This window comes from Carassius carassius, chromosome 38 (genome assembly GCF_963082965.1).
Source record: "Carassius carassius chromosome 38, fCarCar2.1, whole genome shotgun sequence".
NCBI classification, from domain to species: Eukaryota; Metazoa; Chordata; class Actinopteri; order Cypriniformes; family Cyprinidae; genus Carassius; species Carassius carassius.
Window position 1 is genome coordinate 21,126,485 of NC_081792.1, and position 20,595 is coordinate 21,147,079.

The 20,595-nt window shown below is 37.6% G+C and overlaps 1 protein-coding gene across 1 annotated transcript in view; it reads left to right on the top strand.

Annotated features, from left to right (window-relative positions):
- The first annotated feature begins 621 nt into the window (after positions 1-621).
- LOC132119550 (leucine-rich repeat-containing protein 38-like) overlaps positions 622-20,595 on the top strand; it is a 29,332-nt gene continuing 9,358 nt past the window's right edge. The window contains exon 1 of the mRNA XM_059529613.1: positions 622-2,210. Coding sequence (XP_059385596.1) covers positions 1,583-2,210 — 628 coding nt within the window. The 5' untranslated portion in view covers positions 622-1,582. The remainder of the gene's footprint in view (positions 2,211-20,595) is intronic.

The window sequence follows — 20,595 nt, forward strand, 5'->3', positions numbered from 1 at the left end:
TTCAAATTAGATTGCAGTCTGATAGCTTTGTGACCCCATTCTGCCATGTTTCACCTGTAAAATTTTTGTAATTTCCTGGTTTTCTTTGTGTCGTGACCAAAGTATGCTTTCCTAATTCCATTTACCTGTCTGGAGATGCTGAAGGAGCTGTGTGAGAGTCTGACACTGTCTAGCTCCTCTCTGATGTCCTTTACTAAGCAGCAGTGATTGAGTGAACGGCAAGGTGATAGCTAAATGAATTAAGACATGCCCTTTGCTTCCAGAAACTTCCGTAATTAACTTTGGCACTGACATCAGCAAAGTAAAATGCAAACAAGGATGGGTCTGTGTGTACCTCACTTATGAAAAACTCTGGGATTGGTTTGAAATTGATTTATGCCATATGAAGGTCAAGACAAAATAATTACTAGAATCTCTTATGTGGGTCCAAATGCATTTCTGATTTCTTGACATACAGAATAGATTTTTATAATGTAGAAGAAGCGATGTACAGTATTGATTACGGAGTATAAGAACATAAATACATACATCTAAAATCTGTTGCAATTGTGTGATAGTTTATCTCACAAGGAAATGACATCACATGTTGAGTGCATGGTCGCCGTCCCTCCATGTTAAACATCAAAGACAACACTGGACAAAAGCAGTGGAGTCCGTGAGCCAGCATGCCGATAGACTTCCCCCGTTCCCCACGCCTGTCCCTAATCTGCATGCAGACAACTTCATTGTGGATATTTGGATGTCCTCACCATAGCAACAGAGCTGCAAAACCGTGCTGTACAACCTCTCATCACACACAGTCGTGCCTAGGCATCGCACGGCACGCGGCAGCCAGACGAAAGGGAGATAATAAGAGGAAAAAGAGAGATGGGAAGAGGACACCGCTGCCTTGCACCTAATTCTCTGTGGGAATTCTCCTCATTAGGACCATGACAGCTCAGTTACAACAGCTCCGAAGTGCCAAGGGTCATGTTCACAGCCGCCGGTCGAGCAGTCATTCCTGCGCTCAGCTGAGAGACAAATGGAGGGATGCAACAATTTCACTCTTTGCTCACCATGACAGAGCCTCTCTATGCTGAATCCTTTTGTGTCAGACCACCAGGCTTCGATCAAACGTGGGTTAATTGCGAGAGAGCGGCTGGAAGAGCACCCCTCCTCTTCCACACTGCCAGTCTGTCCGTGCCTCTGATTTTCCACTCATTCTGCCTCTCTGGTCTCTGTTTACCTCTGTCTGCTGATTTCTCCACCCCTTTCTCTCAGTCTCTCATTTTTTTACACTCCCTCCCACAGCTCGCTATCTCTCCTCCCCTTGTGCCTTCATAGCCAGCAGTCTGCTCATCACTTCAGGGCTGCTTGCTACATGATCTCTTGGAAAACAACGTTCGCGTCTTGCTCAAGCCACTCCATGTGCAAGCCTTAAGATTTCTTGCCCAGGAAGGCAGGATGTTTCTGCGCTGGCACTGATTCCTCTATTTCTCTTCTCGATTTCCCTTTCCCCTCCCCTTTCCTAGTCTCCTGCCCTCTGACCCTCATCCCTTTACCCCTGACCCCATTCACTCTCTTTGCCCTGTCTTTCTTGACCATGTTGCCATGTGTCTGCCGGCTCCAGCCTGTCCTTGCCTTGTTCTTCTTCACTTTGTTCACTCAAGGGGAAAACTGTCCAGCAACCTGCCTTTGCCCAGACCCTCACACTGTGGACTGTAGCGGGCGCGGACTTACCCGTCTTCCAGACGAGATCCCCTTAAATGTGCGGAGGCTGCTGTTGGCCGACAACTGGATCCCATGGATTCCTTCAGATTTCCTTGTGCTCTACAGTGACCTGGTCTACCTGGACCTCCGCAACAACTCGCTTTCACACATTGAGCCGGGCACACTTAGCACTTCCTCCAGGCTGGTTTTCCTGGACCTTGGTTGCAACAACCTGACTGAGATCCACAAAGGGACTTTTGGGGAGTCACGGAGCTTAATTAAGTTGCGCTTAGGGAACAACCCATATTTGAGCATGGTCAACGAAGATGCTTTCATAGGTCTTACCTCCTTGCGTGAACTAGAACTAGAACGCAATAACCTGTCTGGGCTACAGGTGGGTGCCCTGAGCCAACTGCCCTCCCTCAGGGTAGTAAGGTTAGAGGGCAACCCTTGGGTGTGCAACTGCAACTTTGCAAACCTGTTCACCTGGCTGGTGGAAAACAGTCACAAGCTTCCCAATGGTAAGTCTTTGAATTTGACATAAACTATTATAGCTTGTTGAACCTGGTCTCTCTGTTGCATAATGTTACTGTATGACAGGATTCTTTGAAATTTATATTACTCCAGATTAAACAAGGGACCCCTTCCTCTGATCTAAATTTTGCTCTCACATTAGTTCTCACACCACCACAATGACTAAAAGAGATTTCCAGAGTAATGACAGATAAATGAGGACAGCGCAGACACATTGTGCGACCCCTCTAAATATGCAGTGATGCCCTTATCCTCGAAACAGCTCACATTTGCATTCCGCATGGGAATGTTGTTTGTGATCTTTATACATGCTATGCATGCCGAACACCTGCTTATTCCCGCCAGGTCAGTGTGCTTGTGTGTGATATATCAGCTTGTTATGGATGTGCTATTTATATGGGAAATTTCTTACTGCAATGCTGCTCTGCTGTTCATTCGGGTTACAGTGGAAATAACGGTTCATGCTGATCTGTGTTTAGTTTGTGGTAGAGTTCACAGAGGTTAAAGGTATAGTGCACTCCAGAATATAAATCTTGTCAACATTTACTCAACTTCATATCTTTCCAAACCTGTATGACTTTCTCTCCTCTATGGAGCATAAAAGAATGAGAATTTTGAACAATGTCTAAGTGATTAACATCCAGATAGTGGAGGTGAGTGGGGTCCAGTCTCGTTTTAGACCCCACTGACTTTCCCATAATGGACAAGAACAGTTAAACATTCTTCAGAATATCTTATTTTATGTTCCTCAGAAAAAAAAGAGGTTTGGAACAACATAAATGTGAGTAATGATGACAGAATTTTAATTTTTGTTATTTAATCCATGATGATCTGAGTACTGTGTACTGATGTGTATGATGGTATTATCAGGTTGGTGTTTTTTTTTTAACCATAACAATAATATGATACAACATAATAATACCCTCACTGTACCATGGTATAGTAAACGGGTAGTTCAGTATAAAAAAGCTGCTTATTCTAGGATAGATGTTCAGAAATAGTATCTAGTCTAAGACATAGCAATAAAAACATATCTTGTGAGACTGAGAATGAGAGAAAGAGAGAAAGTTAAAGACCATCATTCTCAGGAGAAGGGTCACAATAGAAAATCAGCTTATACAGAGATTTTGTTTTACAGCATTTTGAATAGTAAAGACATATAATTGGTGCTTTATATATTTCTTACAAATAAAATAGCTGAAACAAAATACAGAAATAGATCACAAACATTCAGTCATCATCTGTTTATTTTCCTCAATACATGATTTACAACATTACCACTGAAATTGTGTTGCATTCTGTTCAAATAAATGTTTTAAAAATGTAGCAAACCCACAAGCAGTAAACCCCATAAATTAGATGGTGAATAAAATAATCTTATCTCCCTCTATCTATCTGCTATATTATTCCGCAAGAGGACAGAGAGATTTACTTGAAACTGTATATACACTCCTTATCTTCATTTCCCTGTGGATAAAATGGAAAATAGATATCTCTGAACAAACATTATGTCTAATGGGCAAACACTATGCAGCCCCAGAGCTCCATTATGTGTCATTTAGCTGAGCTGCTAGTACTGTTTGTTTACATACGAACATGACCTTACTAGTGCAAGGAGAAGTTAAGAGCTGCTTGTGGGGAGTAACCACGCAACAGCTAATAAAAGACAGCACTCATGAGTCTCGTGAAACTTCTAGTTGATGATTCAGCCACAGTAAGCAGAAAATCATCTTGATTACCATATCAATGGGTTGTTTTCATTGGATTCTTATTTGCTAATGCACATTTTGATTCGGTCATTGAAAAGAAGTTTGTGCACTGGGTAAAATATGACATCCCTCAGTGGCTCCAACAAATAAATTTATCATGGGCTTTCAAAGCAGTCATTAGAGGGTCATAATGAATTGAACGAGAGAAGGGAGCCAAGCATCAACAGCAGATGCTGAAGCCAAAAGCAAAGCCAAGCCTCCGGCGTACCCACCAACAGGCCCGCCATAGATGCACTCTGAAATTCAGTTAAGAGTGCACACCTCACCTCATGTTTTCCACTTATTTCTGCATCACTGGTCTCTAATGACTCGAAGAAGTCAGAGAGGCAGCTGGTTATAACTACAAACAGCCTAGAATGACCTTTGGACTGGACATAAACAGATGACTGGACTGTGCATGGACAGAAGGTACTAGCAGGCTATTTATCTGTCTAGAGATGGGCTTCACTTACTTTGATATGATGAATGAGAGTATCACACTAATTCATTCAGATTTAGTGACTGATGTGTTGTGATCTAATCAGCTACCACTGCAGTTATTGATTTGAATACAGCAAATAATACTTGGTGAGTTGCATTTCTAGTCTAAGATATGATTTTCTTCAGGGAAAGATAGGAGCTTCTAGAGAAACCGTATGTTCTGCCTCAAGGTTTAGGAAAACAGAGTTTTAAAACAAGTAAACATTAGCTTCTCTTCTCATATCAGAGTAATGGTTAAATACCCTCTTGAACTGTTCAGCTGAACCTCTGATCTCACCCAAGATTCTTTGTGTTGGTCAGAGACGCAATACGCGAATGCCTATCTGCAGCATCAGAGCTCACCGTGGATTATCCCCTTAATTAGAAGATGGATTTTCTAGTAGCAGGAACTATCAGTTCTTCTATTTCTAGTGGCAAGAGAAAAATAATAAGGGATAGAAACTGTTGGATTAGAAACTGAAAATATTACTGTAGATTATTCTCTCACCGTTCCTCTAGGCTACAGTATGTTAGATCCTGCAATTCACGTTTTTATCTGATGTTGCTAAAATAACTAAATTGAGTTATTCCCTATAGCATTATTCTTAAGTCATCTGCTTGTTTGGATTATGATAGTACAATAACTAAGTAAGGGTCATTTCTACTTCATTTCTTACTGGCAAACATTCAAAAGATTGTAATTAAATTACACTGAAAAAAATTATAAACGCAACACTTTTTTTTTGCCCCTATCTTTGAGCTGATCTCAAAAGTTCTAATACCTCCGAAAACCAGTCCGTATCTGATGTGACCACCATTTGCCTCACGCAGATTCAAATTTTCTGAAATGCCTTTGGAGACGGCTTATGGTAGATAAATGAACATTCAATTCATGGGCAACAGCTCTGGTGGACATTAGTGCCAATTGCACACTCCCTCAAAATTTGCGACATCTGTGGCATTGTGCGGTGTCATAAAACTGCACATTTTAGAGTGGCCTTTTATTGTGGCCAGCCTAAGGCACACCTGTGCAATAAACATGCTGTCTAATCAGCATCTTGAAAAAATTTATTTAACAGTTTTTCTCCTCCGCATCACCCTGTTATTTTTTTTTTTCATACAAAAAGCATTCTCTTAGCTTCATATAATTGCAGATGAACCACTGATGTCCCATGGATTAATTCACAGATCTGTGTGCTATGTTTCTGGACTTGGGAACATTTCATTTGCGTTGCTGTCTATGCAGGGTCAGACAGCTCTCAGATTCCATTAAAAAAAATCTTAATTTGTGTTCCGAAGATGAACGAAGGTTTTACGGGTTTGAAACTAATGAATGACAGAATTTTCATACTTGGGTGAACTAACCCTTTGATTAAATCCACATTTCAATATTTGTTGAGAAATGTTTCCAAATTGTTAATCATTTTATTGGTAATTCAAAGTAATTGTTAGTGGCAGATTAATATAAGCGTGAAAAGACAAAATTAACTTTAGAGGTCAATATATTGTTTGATTTATTGTATTATCTTTGAGCATAAGACTATCGCAAATCAAATTTTCCTATGAAAATAACTCCAAAAGATAATTAAAAGCCATTATTGTGAAAAATCAAGCAAATATTACAGATAATATAAAAGCTTTTATTCAACATAAAATGTATTACACATAGACATTTAGGCTACAACGGCCTAACTTAAACAAATGGAACATAAAAGAGAATAATTCTAACATCTTTGTCTCCACATCATTTTTTCATGAATGACTTTTGGGACCTCACCTTGTCTGTCCAACAAAGATGTTTACTGTTAGCTGCTCTCACTGCAGCAAAAAAAGTTGCTAGTCAATCGTTGGAATCCTCCTCACACAATGGACAGAAGAACCTGGGCGGTTTATTTGTTAAGGTTAAATAAACTATTGTCTTTTGTGGGTATGGATTATGGTTTGTTTACAAGTCTAAAGATTTCTCATGCATGCCCACCTAATCAGAAATTGGGGAACAAGTTAACTAACGACCAGAGACTAAACATAAAGAAAACCGTATGTGTTGTCTCACTTTTTTCCATTGCCATTATTGCAATTGTAGAGAGAGGGAACAGTGAAGGCCCATGTTATGTGTCAGGTGGGTCTTCAAGTAGTTGCATTTATTTACAATTGCCACTGTTAAGTACATTATAGGCAAGATTTATACGCGTGTGTCAGGACATTCCTGTCATATTGTCCATCTTTGTTTTGAAATGGAGGAAGACAAACTTGAAAGGTCTGTTGAGCCCATAATAAGTGCAATTGCTAATGCATTTGAGCCAATACCGCAAGGGGACGAGCATGGGCGTCAGTTTGGTTTGAAATGTGGTGGGGACAGAGACGCATTCAGAAGTGCATTTTCAGAAGTGGTGGGTACAATGATGCATTTTTTTTCTCTTTCGCGCAGGTCATGTTTTGAAAGACGTCCTGTATCTTATTAATGTAAATAAATAAAAATGTATACAAAAATGTGATGATGTGTGACTCGTTTTATGAAGAAGAAAGCCGTACAAAGCATTAGACATATGATATATGACCCACTAATCTGCTTCATATCATCATATAAGTACCATGTTGACAATATGACATGGCCATGACGTGGTTTAATGTACCTAAACAATGATTACCAAATTTCTCTTTCATGTTGCTTTGTTATAACCACTGAAAACGGGGAAAAAAATCTAACCCAAAATCGGGCCTCGCTCTACATTATCCCGCTTATTACATGGCTACTCACCAAATAAATCAATAATTTGACACAAAATATTGATTTAAAAAAGAGTTTATTGATTTAAACACGATTGTATTGCTTCCGCTAAAGAAAATAGTTCCGTCTCTACGATTAGAATCCTGCCGCGTCCATAGCAACGCTCTGTTTTTCATGGCAACGGTGTTATTATCAAGAAATAACAGACTTCATTCTACAGTGGAATTCAACCAAGCCATGTAATAATTTGATTTAATTCCCAGTACAATTTACCATATCTACACACAACACAACTTAAGCACTACAAATGTTATCAAGATTGAAAAAGCAAAAATACGTGTAGCACATGAACACTATTGACTATCACACCATGATCTGACTGCTCTCAATTCACAACAACATGCATCCATCCAATCTACATCAGGCATTTTGACTAAAACTTGATCCATTCCTCATCATCATCATCATCATCATCACAACTATTTCAGAATTCAGCAATAGATTCAAGCAATAATTAAACAAGATACTGACTACTCAACAATCATATTCCCCAACACTTGCTGTATGAACGCAAACCGTAACTAGCTAATTAAGTTGGTGGCTAAGGAAGTCTAACGTAACATTAATTGCAAGAGAAGAATTAAAACAGCCGATCCCTTGTGTGCAAATGCACAAGACCTAGCCATAATACCAGCAAATCTTAATAAACATAAGTTATCACGTCTTACCTTTGTGTCAATGGTCTGCAGACCCTTGCTTTGTGTACAACAACATCCATTTGTTCTACAAGTTATCACTTTGATATGTTATAGTCCATGGCACTAGGATGCAACCTTGTGATATTGTATGAAGGCTAAATGACTTGCTCGTCTATGATACATTCGCCAGAAATTCTGGCCAATCCCAGCAAAGACTAGGTAGCCTCGTTCCCGCTCGTTCACTGTCCATTCCAAACTGTCAACTCATTTGAAAAACATTCTTTAAAAAAAAGAAGCGCGATAGTCATATAGACGGTTTCATCGGGCGCATGCGCCTGGACCTAAGTTAACTTCCGGTCTGTGTTGTGTATATCGGTCTGGCTGCAGTGCCTTCTACAAACGCGGTTAAAGTCAAGGCGATGAGTAGACTGAGGGCTCAGGTGGTTGTGCTGCGGGATGTGTTTCCCATACATTTATTTATTTTTGGAAACTCACCACAATTTTAAAACTGATCGATTTTCAAAAAGGCTTCGCTGAATAAACATGAGTAACGTTATGTACTGCACGTTTAATAATAATAATCCCTTACATTTATATGTTTAAATATCAAAACGAGGCACAGGTGTTTTTTATATCGCTGTTTTTCTGAAGGAAGACTTGCATGTTATATGCCTGATAAAGCAGCGTTACTGGGGAAACCTCCATTTCTCGCGCTTTATGTCTATGCTTTAAAACATCTCCTATTGGCAAAGAATGGATTTGCATTCTCATTAAGTCCGCCTGATCCATGCAGCAAACATATTTTGTTTGTTATCAAAAAATATCTACTCTAGAGGGACTTGGCTGATGTTATTGATTCTATTTGGAATTATATTAAGTCTACCGGAAGTTAAGTTAGGTCCGCAAAAGCGCGCATGCGCAGTAACGTTTGTTTATGTTGTTGCCGTTGAAACCGTCTATAGAGAAAATAATAACAGTGACACGATGACTCCCCCTCCCCCAACCTAGAACGTATCCCAATGTTACAGTTGTTGCAGTTTTAATGAACAGAAAAGCGTGTAGCCAGCGCAGCAGCAGAACTCGAGGTTTAAAAAAAAAAAAAAGTGGTGGGTACAAAATGACTCATGACGAAATCTGGGGGGGACACGTCCCCCCCGAAATCGACGCCTATGGGGACGAGCAGTTAAATTGTGTAAAAGTAATATTTTGTGCATTTGCTCAAGATGACAAAAAATCTAACTCAGTTTGGTACTCGCAAATGCTGCCCCAGCTGCAGCTTTTTGCATGCAATGGTGCACACATAACTGGTCTTTCAAAGTCTTCAAGCACTACATTGAAATAGCGCTGTCTTGCGCTTGCTTGAATTGCTTAAAACACATGAATGTTTAAACTGACGAGACTTAAAACCCTTGAGAATAATAAACTTTCTTGAGGAAGCAGTTTTAACGTCCTGGTAACAGCAGGTAAGCTAATTGTACTAGCAGGTGAACATAAAATATGTTACATACCACTAATGGTTACAAGCCAGTGTAATGCAAATATGTCTGAAAGGTCTGACATAACAATAAAGATGCCACATGAACGATATAGCTTGTTTACATTGCGCCTCGCGCTATGAAAATGATATTTCGGACACCACGATCAAAACTTCAAGATATAAACAGTTTGACTTGGAAAATTCATCCAAATTATGGTGAAAATTAAAATATTTGTGTGGTAAAATACCATCTGTGTGTTTATAAAGTTAAGAAATGCTGTTTGTGTTTGTTATATATTCTTTAATTAAAATGAAAATAATTTAACTAATAATGTAAATTTGACTGATTGCTTCACTTCCACTTTAAAGACATATAGCCTAACTGCATTTCACATGCTATCTCGTAGTGAGTTGTTGTGCTGCATCATGTTTGTCAACAGTAAACTGTATGAAATGTTAGACAGTCCCTCCAGTTTTTCCGCGATTCTGCAATCACTGAATCCAACGCAAAAAAAGAAGAAGAAAATAATACATCTTTTTTGTATTTCTGCATAATTCGCCCTTTTAAATCACAAAAATTAAGGTCTCACAAAAAACGTAAAATAAATTATAATTACTGACTGGATTATTCTTAATTTAATTAAAGTTATTAAACTTGAAATCACGTAAAATGACCACTCTAAACACATTAAGTTATGTCTTAAGTGAATAAACTGTTTGGGGAAATACAGTTTGGGATGTGTGTCAGTACTAGATCCGCACATTACTGTAGGTCTATAGCGACCTTAATATTAATGAAACCGCAACAGCAGCAAAAATAAAAAGTTCATAAATTAAGCACTCTATTTATCTGTATCTTTATGGGGTACTTATTTGTTTTTATTTATTTATTTTTGCAAAATAAACAAGCTTCATGCATTTTGTGTGTTCTTTGTGTCATGCATGACTATTGTGCATGTAGTATAATGCAAAATATATGGTAAATGTGCTATCATAATAAATTTTTGGAAATCACCACAAAATCTTAATTTTGATTGCAAAAATCATGAAAATTAATATATATATATATATATATATATATTAATCATTTTATTTTTCTGTGACTAATTAATTAAATGAATGCACATATGACAGCCCATATATATATATATATATATATATATATATATATATATATATATATTGCATTATATAAAAATATATATATATTATCATCTTAATAGATAGAGACACAGATAGAGATAGATGGATGATTTTGCTATTATTGAAGTCATTTATGCTGCATTTATCGTGGCTGGTGTGTAGCCAGTACAGACTTGCTGTGTGCTTGTTTGTGCTGGTGCTTGCTTTCACACATTTTGATTTCCCATGTGCCCATGTGATCATACACCCTGAGCACAGACTAGGCAGCCTGGCAGAGGGGGCTGCACTGGATAATGGCTGATGTAATGATATAATGGATGGATGGATAAGCCCTTTTCTTTGTGACCTTTGAACTGTGTCTGGTGGATGAAAGCAAAGAGCTAGTCACTTGGGGTGTCTTTTAGGCCATCCTTAAAAATATTCTTGTTTGCCGTAACCCGACCGACCCTGTCAAATTAGCACCGACTCAATTTCTTTTTTTTTTTTTTTTGCTTTTAGTCCGACCGACTTGCCGATTGTAAATTTGCGTTAAGACAGACCAATTATTTTTTTACTCTTCAAACAACTAATACAAACGCTAAAAATTACTATTAATTATATTAAAGTAAGTATTGTAAATATATAAATTGCATTGGCCTACATACAAATGAAGGCTATCTTCTTTAATTAAAAAAACCCCTTGACGTCATCTGTGTTTACACGGATGTCACACTGTGGCCTGTGCGTTCGTCTCATTCTCTCACTCACTGTCAGAGTCCACGGTTCACGCTTGGTAATGATGGCTGCAGTATACTAAATGTTCGCGGTCACTGTTCAAAGTCATACGGGTTCGGGCACCATAATACATCTAAAAAAATTCATTAAAACAGCTCGACACCGCTTTAACTTGGCACAAAGTTCTGGAAAAACGGTGCCCAGATCTTTTCCCATCCCTTCTCCTCTCTAGTCTAAAACCATGACCGTGTCGACTGTCACTTTATGTTCGAGAATCAAGCACGAATCAACCAACACAAGTTTTGAAAACGAAAATAAGAAAATGATTTTAACGACCTTTTCTCGGAGCGCGTCCAGGTTTTTTTTGTTTGTTTTTTTGAACAGGGGTCACACAGCAACTGCAGCTTCGGACAAACACGCATAACAGCAAATAATACTTCTGCACAATGTTTCTCTTTTTACAACAGAAATGTGAATTCAGCCGGTATTAAGTATCATACAGTATCGGGCTTGAATCGCCTAGGGCTGTCAAAATAGCTGAAAAAACTAAATTAGAATTTTTTACTTAAATATGATCAAAATTTGAATTGTATTCGAATTTTAAATGCATAATTTCAGTAAGGGAGAAGAAAAGCTTTTTGCTTCTCTTCTGAGGCTCAAGATAGCGCATCGAGCAAAATATTACTGCATGTTTATTCAAAGCATTAGAATACATGACTGTGAAAAATAATTAAAAAAATTTAAAATAATGTTTATGAACCAATTATTATTAATTAAGTTGCTTAAAGAACTATAAACAAAACAGCATCATGTATGCATGCATTGTTAAATAAATAAAAAGGGCGGAAAACCAGTCACACAGGATACATTTTTTCATTTAAAAACATGAGATACGCGAAATATGCGTTCTGTGTGAACGGCTTGGTTTCAGTTTTGATGTAAACAAGATCTTCTCCACATTGTTTTTTTTTTTTTTTTTTTTTTTAAGTGGCTTCAACTGGATAGGCTAACATAACCTTATAATGCAATGACACATATATTGTCATCGCATCTCGTGCGCGTACACGAGGTGAAAGATGAGAAAGCAGATACTGCGTGTCGAGCTCGTCCGCCTTTGAAAGTTGTGTAGACACAGCTGTGCGCGCGGCGAGATGGAATGGAACACGTACCGGGGCTCATAAGGCAGCTTCCTTAACCTAAAATTCATATGCGCATTCGAATGTGGATTTTTATTTTAAATTCGACGAATATTCGAAAACATTTTTTTTTTGATAGCCTAAGAAAATCGCCTATGCGATTTTTTTTTGTTGTTGTTGAAATTTAATCGTGTAAACAGCCATGTTGAAGACTGCAGTAAATGTTTTGCATAATGGCAGTCCACTCTGCTTATTGTTTTTCGAAAATGTTGCACTCCTGTTTGTCATTTTGCACGTAACTTCACGCCAATATGGAAGCACATGGGTAGCGATATTCAATTTGCAATGTAATATGCAATATGACAATGCAATATGTAAAATGGCAATGCATTTCTGTATTTACATTTACATTTTCCAATACATTTGTGCAACGTTTGGTGCAAATTGAAAATGAAAATTAAATTTACATAATTTTCATTTGCCATTTCATACACCAGTTTTAATATGTAAAATGAATTCTAATTTTAACGCTTTATAAGTTGCAAAATTAAAATTAAAATGTATTACAGAAATGATTAGATATGTATAACATGTTCAAGCAAAAACTGTGGCAAAATTATCATTTAAATTCTATTTTTCTTAAATGCATTAACACTCACAGTCAAGACACTTACGATTGCATTTTCATTCAGTGTCCCGCAATGAATGTAGCAAAATTCAATGTGCACATTGAAAATGCATTCTGAGCCGATCACGTGTCCGCCCCCTCGCGCCATGTCAATCACTGCGTGAACAAGGCCGGGCCTTGCAGAAAGTCTGAGACTCAAATCTCAAGAAGAGGATTCAAGTGAGAGAACATGGACAAGACCGTTGGTCTGTGTACGCTTTGATCATTTCGGTTTATGGCTTCAATATTACATTCGCACTTGTGGGCGGCGCTGAAACGCTGCTTTCATCTGATTGGTCGAATCGCTCAACCTTCAACTCGGTCTTTCCATTCTTTCAGGCAGAATAAAGGTCCTTTCACACTGGATGCGATTTTGACGCGCGAATAATTCGCGCGATGGTTTTATTTTTTGATCAGCTGTTTGTGTAATGAGTGCTTTCACACCGAACGCGAATGTGCTGAGGCGAAAAAACGACTTTTATTTTTTTCGCTTCGATGTCGATTTTATTTTACTTTTGAGGCGACAAAAAAGGCTTCAGCCAATCACATACAAGAAAACAAAGGTGACGTCACAGCAAAAAAGACTGCCAGACGCTGCTCCGGATCAATTGGTTCCCTGAAGTTTGTGGTTTGTCTCGTCAGATGCGGTGCCACTATCTGAAGGAGCTCCTCGAATTGTCCCACAGACATCCGAAAGTAAGTGCGGAACCGGCCATGATAAAGTTTTAGCTCCTGTACAAGATTGGCATACTCCACTTCAGACTCTCTGTTCTTTAGGACTGGGTGCACCCAAAACCTTCTTTTCTGTCTTTTAAAGAAAATGAAAAGCTCGTCTTCACTGGATGATGATGTTGAAGTGTCCATTTTCTCAACTGTCGGCGTGAAAGTTTTGGAATGTTGAAGCACTCTGAACGTCACAGACATCGCAAATTCGCGTCACGGCTGATGTGAATGGTTTTGACGCGAAATATTCGCACGCGAACTATTCACTTTTTCGTTACGCATCCGGTGTGAAAGGGTCTTAAAAGTCAGTGCGAGTGAAGCACTGTAATGTCTGAAACCAGTGTTAATTAGAATAATATTTGAATCAGATGCTGCTGGCCACATAATTCGTGCTGCTGTGACTTGCAAGAGACCCCGTTAAATTATTTCTAGGTTATAGTATTGTATAAATTTTGTCCCACTGATAAAAACTGTGCAAATAGTTCTGTCTCCTTGGATAACAGTGAAGTGGAAATAAATATAGTTAAATTTATGAAATTTAAATAGGATTTTTGGGAAGGTAAGTCTGGCCAGTTATACAGCAACACGAGTCAGACGAGTCTGAAGATCTGAGCTGAATTTGGTGAAACATTAAAGTTCTAGTCTGTGTCAGTTACTCTCATAATAAATAATAATAATAATGTTACCCGTATTTTTTGTTATAAGTTGCATCAGTCCAAAAATACGTCATGACGTATGTCAATGAAAACATTGCCTTGGCGCCAATTGAAATACACGGGACAATCATGCTATGCAATCATGCCGAAGAGCTGCTGTGTCGTTTTCTGTACCTCCAATAAACTAACAAATTATGAATTGAAGTTCTACATCCTTCCTAATAAACATACAGAACCGGAAAGGATGACAAAACGGCTACAAGCAATAAGTTGTGAGGATGATCAAGGGAAGTTGTGGAATCCCAAGACTAAGCATGTGTATGTGTGCAGTCGGCATTTCATCACAGGCAGGCTACGTTAACATTGTGTTCATTATTAACGTTATCAAAACTGTGTAAGGTTGTTTCAGTAAGTGGCATGCATATATAATAAGCCTTATCATTCTACCTGAAGCAAAACTATGTAACGTTAGCCTAATGTCGAACATAAACCCACTTAAAAAAGCGTGTGGACACGTAACAACTTAGTTTTGTGTCAGCATTTTTACACTTTCATTCATAAATTCACCCCGTCTGTGTTTGCGAAACGATTGAATCGCGGAATCCAGTCAAAAATAGAACTTGCTGTATAAAGCAGAACGTCACGGAATTTGGCTATTTTTGAATGAATACATCTACATTTGGGCTCTAAAATGAATCAAATATCGATATGGACTAGTGTATATGAATATTAAAGTTAAAAGAGACTACAATTGTTCTACGTGTGTCTGGGAATGAGTGCTCAATATGTGCATTTTTGTCATTCAGATACACGATGTTCGCTGTGTTTTCCCCCACGCCGACTCCGCCCTCGCCACGCCCCCAGCTATGACTAGATGCCGACTGTATCTATACTACAACCTAGAAATAATTTGCAGTTCTCAGCAGCACGAATTATGTGCCCAGCTACATCTGATTCAAATATTATGCTAATTAACAGTGAGCGGTGCTTCTAATTCTGCCTGAAAGAATGAAAAGACAGAGTTGAAGGTTGAGCGATTCGACCAATCAGATGAAAGCAGCGTTCGGTCTTGTCCATGTTCTCTCACTTGAATCCTCTTCTTGAGATTTGAGTCTCAGACTTTCTGCAAGGCCCGGCCTTGTTCACGCAGTGATTGACATGGCGCGAGGGGGCGGACACGTGATCAGCTCGGAATGCATTTTCAATGTGCACATTGAATTTTGCTACATTCATTGCAGGACACTGAATGAAAATGCAATCGTAAGTGTCTTGATTGTGAGTGTTAATGCATTTAAGAAAAATAGCATTTAAATGATAATTTTGCCACAGTTTTTGCTTGAACATGTTATACATATCTAATCATTTCTGTAATACATTTTCATTTTAATTTTGCAACTTATAAAGCGTTAAAATTAGTTTTCATTTTACATATTAAAACTGGTGTATGAAATGGCAAATTAAAATTATGTAATTTAATTTTCATTTTCATTTTGCATCAAACGTTGCACAAATGTATTGGAAAATGAAAATGTAAATACAGTAATGCATTGTCATTTTACATATTGCATTGTCATATTGCATATTACATTCCAAATTGAATATCGTACCCATGTGCTTCCATACGCCAATAAATCATCAGAAATATTGTTCTTTACCAATATATTGAATCTTTACATTCCTCCTGCCTGTTGTCCGTGGATTTACCTATATTTGGTGTTATTTGCTGTATAAAACTTTAGACATGCAAAATCGATTTTACAATTGATTCAATGAACACTCGTCACTCAAATCAAACAGGATTTTTTTCACAAAAGTGACAACCCAAGAAAGCAAAGTAAACGTTCTCTCATTTGTAGGTTGCATTGATACGTAGCAGTGGATGCAAGTAAAACAGTACCTAATTTTTTTCTCACCTGAAATTCATGCAATAAACATGTTTTTGACAAAGATTTAAATTTGTTTGTGGTCTATATAGCCTGCATCAAAATGAGGTTTGCAATGATGCGCCCGAAGGCACGGGTTGAAGACCCAGTCAGTGACGTCACGATATGCTAATTTGTTTAAATTCATACCAACGTCATCACCATCACAAAATTTTTTTTTTACATTGAAACTTGAAAAAATAAAATATAGACCGACCTACCGACCCTTTTTTTTTTTTTTTAATCCTGTTACTGCAAACCAAAATATTTTTAAGGATGGCCTTACCAGATAGTTCAAAAAGCGAGCAGGTGTTATACACTGACCTTCAACTTTATTTTTTAACTATATGTATAAAATCAACATGAAAATCAAGTAATGATCAGTGAAGTGAAATAGTTGGGTAAGAAGTGTTGTCCACCCCTCCATTCTCTCCAACTCTGCATTTATTTATTTTTTTTGTACGTCAAAATTAATTTTCAGCATAAGTAAATATCCAGATATGTACAGTATCTGTTGTCTCTGATTAAAATGCATATCACATGAATCTCAATCATAGACGACAGGCATAAAATAATAATAATGATAATTATAATAATTGTATTTATTATTATATTCCTTATCATTAATATCATGTAACTATATAATTATTCACATATACCTCAACATTTCTTCAAATTTCTCCTTGACTAGATGGAAAAAGTGTCATAATTTACCACATTCTCCCCCCCATCTCAAAATACTTTTGTTTGCTTTTATTGGTTGTAAGAACATGAGTTCCCTGTTAAGTTTCGCCCTTTATGAATTCCCTGGGAAAATTTTCTGAAACATGAGTAGAATTTTAAGAAAATAGATTGACTTTGCTCACAAAGTGTCCTCAGGGGAGGATGTGTTCAGTGGATATTTGCAGTCTAGAGGCAGCTTCTACTATAAATCTTTTACGAGGGGAACAAGTGTAAACATGATCCACCACTGTCATCACTGCTCATGGTTAAGACAGAACAAAGCACATCTATAATTAACATCACCTGTGACCTCAGACTGCCCTGACCAATGTAACAGGAGCCTGAAGGGACTCGGTTTAACTGATTTACAAGCAGCTCTTTCCACCCAAGATGTGTTAACCAAAACCTTATGAACTAACCTTAACTTGAGATGAACATGTCATTCAACCTAAATATGTCTTTTGAGCGTATGTATGTATTTTACCTTTAAGTCAAGGTAAACATTATATTAGTATGTTCCCTGGTTGAATCAATGACCCAAGGCTTATTGGTTCACACTCAATGTGTATAACAAACATCTTGAATAAAAGACTCATGACTTTTATTTTTGTCAGCTTTCTATCAGGTCTAGTCTATACTATAACTGTCTAGACATTTATCACATCAAGATCAAAATTTGACACAACTAAATAGGTGGACATAAATAGGCCAACCATCAAACAAACAAACCTAAAGACATGCTAATGGAATTAATTTCTCACCATCTGACATGTCCAAGCATGTATAATGACTGGCATGCTGTATTTTCTGCATATATCCTATTATATAATAGAGATTAAATAAATTCTCAGCACTTAGTTGTGTTTTCAAATGGATGAAAAATGTTCTGATCCTACTCCTGTCTGCTGTGTAGCTGCTGGCATGTTTCTGTAAGTGCGATAGCGTCTATTTTTTGTAAGCTTAAAATAATCTACCGTATGGTCTGCAAATGGCATCCAAAGTATGTCTAAGCGCACTGTTGAGAGCGATACCGTATGAGGGAAACCCCTCCTGATTAGAATGAGTCACACACGGCTCCTGCTTACACAGGACCAAGAGCTTCTTTACTATAATATGAGTCTCTCGCTTGCTAATTCTCTACCTCCCCTTGACCTCTCTGTGAGCTCCATATTTTACACTGATTTTGTATTTAAATGCAAATATGCGCTCAATCAATAGCACATACTTGTACCCTCAAAGAGAGCCCTTGAATATCTGTGCGGTGTATTACAAGGTAGAGAGTAAAGCTAGAGTTAAGCTGAGGTCAGGCAAGGTTGTCAATATGCTGAAATGCACACTGGCTATTCATGCGTCTACAGTCAATGGCCTGAAAGGAGTTAGAGATGGGGACGATGCCAAACTCCAATATCAGGCTCACGTCGGCCAGGTAAATCAATCACTGGCAAGACAGTGTGTTACACTGCAGCCTTCATTCCTCTTACCAGATGCTAATTTTGAATGTAATCCATCAAGTGCCAACATCACCTTGACGATACCTGGGCTGATTCGAATCGCTCACTCGTCACTATTCCAAACATATACTGAATGTTGCATACTATAGTTCCCTAGATGGGGAGAAGTAAATTACAATAAATTCAGGAATTTCAGTGTGGATATACAGGCCAGATATATATATTTTTAAAATTAAAAACAACAGTAATACATTGAGGTGGTGTGATTAGCATCACAAAAGTCTCTTACGGACACAAAGACTGCATTCATTTAATTGAAAATGCATAATAATATTAGAAATATTACAATAGAAAGTGATGTGATGTTAAAATGTGATGGTCAAGCTGTCTTCACTCTTTAGTGTCACACGATCCTTCAGAAATCATTGTAGTGCGCTGATTTGTTGCTCAAGAAATATTTATTTTCAATGTTGAAAACAGTTGTGTTGTTTAATATATATATATATATATACTTTTTTTTTTTTTTTTGGAAACTATGATACATATATTTATGTTCAGGATACTTTGATAAATAAATTTTTTTGAAGTGGAAGTCTTTTGTAATATTATAAATGTTTTTACTGTCACTTTCAAATAATTTAACGTGTCCTTACTAAATAAAAATATAAATTTCTTTCCAAACTATTTAACGGAAGTGTATTATGTTATTGGAAATCAACCAGCCTACAACAAAGTAGCAGTCTACTTTTTATTTTTATTTTTCAAGCTTCAGAGAAGGTGACGTTCATCCTCCAATTCACGATTGACAATAAGACATGGATTTGGAGTGTAAAATACGGATAAAATAAGAAAGAAACTATTTTGGCCCTCCAGAAGTCCTTTAGAAAGAATAACAGTGTGATCTTCTATGTGGGCTCATTAAAGCCTGCTGTACTAACAATTGAATGTGGCGCATTATCATATTTGAAGCAGCATCGCTCAGGTGTATAACAGGGTCATATTAAATGTTAAAACTGACAGAATCAGGCTTACTCCCTGTAGCAAAAACTTATTTAGGTGGAAAGGTCAGAGAAAATCTGCTTGATTAATCTCAGCTATCCCGAACGCATGTTAGACAGAACAGTGTTGGGTGTCTTTTGACACTCACAAGAGAGAGCCTGACACCGTCTAGGCACAGCTTGTCTCAGATTTTCTCATTAAAAGCGAGCGAGTGTTTTCCTCTGGGCCTCTTGGTGCTATCTGGGAATCTGACCAGTTTGAGTGTTCACAGCTCTGCTTTCACAGCCCATTGTGTGAAAAGACCTAGTCCATTTTACACAGTTTGCAGTGTTAACGTGTTCCTGAAGTAAAATTTTATAACAAATGTCATTCAGCTTAAATATCCACATATTTATATGTTTTATAGCTCCTCTAATAAGCCACTAATCTGTGGCAGGATAAACAAAGAAAAGATTCCATTTTGCATGTTTTATATAGTATTCTCAATATTTTTTAAATATGTGAAAATATTAAATTTCACCTTTTTTATCATAAAAAAAATGTGTGGATAAATAATGTGAAGGTGAAGGTGAAGTGACATTCGGCCAAGTATGGTGACCCATACTCAGAATTTGTGCTCTGCATTTAACCCATCCGAAGTGCACACACACAGAGCAGTGAACACACACACACACTGTGAGCACACACCCGGAGCAGTGGGCAGCCATTTATGCTGCGGCGCCCGGGGAGCAGTTGGGGGTTCAATGCCTTGCTCAAGGGCACCTAAGTCGTGGTATTGAAGTCATCTTACTAGTTGCTTTCACTTGTGTAGTACTTGCTGTAATAATTTAATATAAGCTTCTGTAATAAAGTTTGGGGTCAGTGTGTTATGGTTATGATCAGTTTTGGTTTAGTTTTCTGTGTTTCCATTCTCCTGCCTTGTTTGTTTCCATGGGTTTTTATTTAATTAGCTCCACACCTGTTTCAGTTCTTCCAATTAAGTTTCTATTACTTAAAAGTGTAATGTGTAATATTTAGGAGGATCTACTGACAGAAATGCAATATAATATACATAACTATGTTTTCAAAGGTGTATAAAGACCTTACTTAATGAAACATTATGTTTTT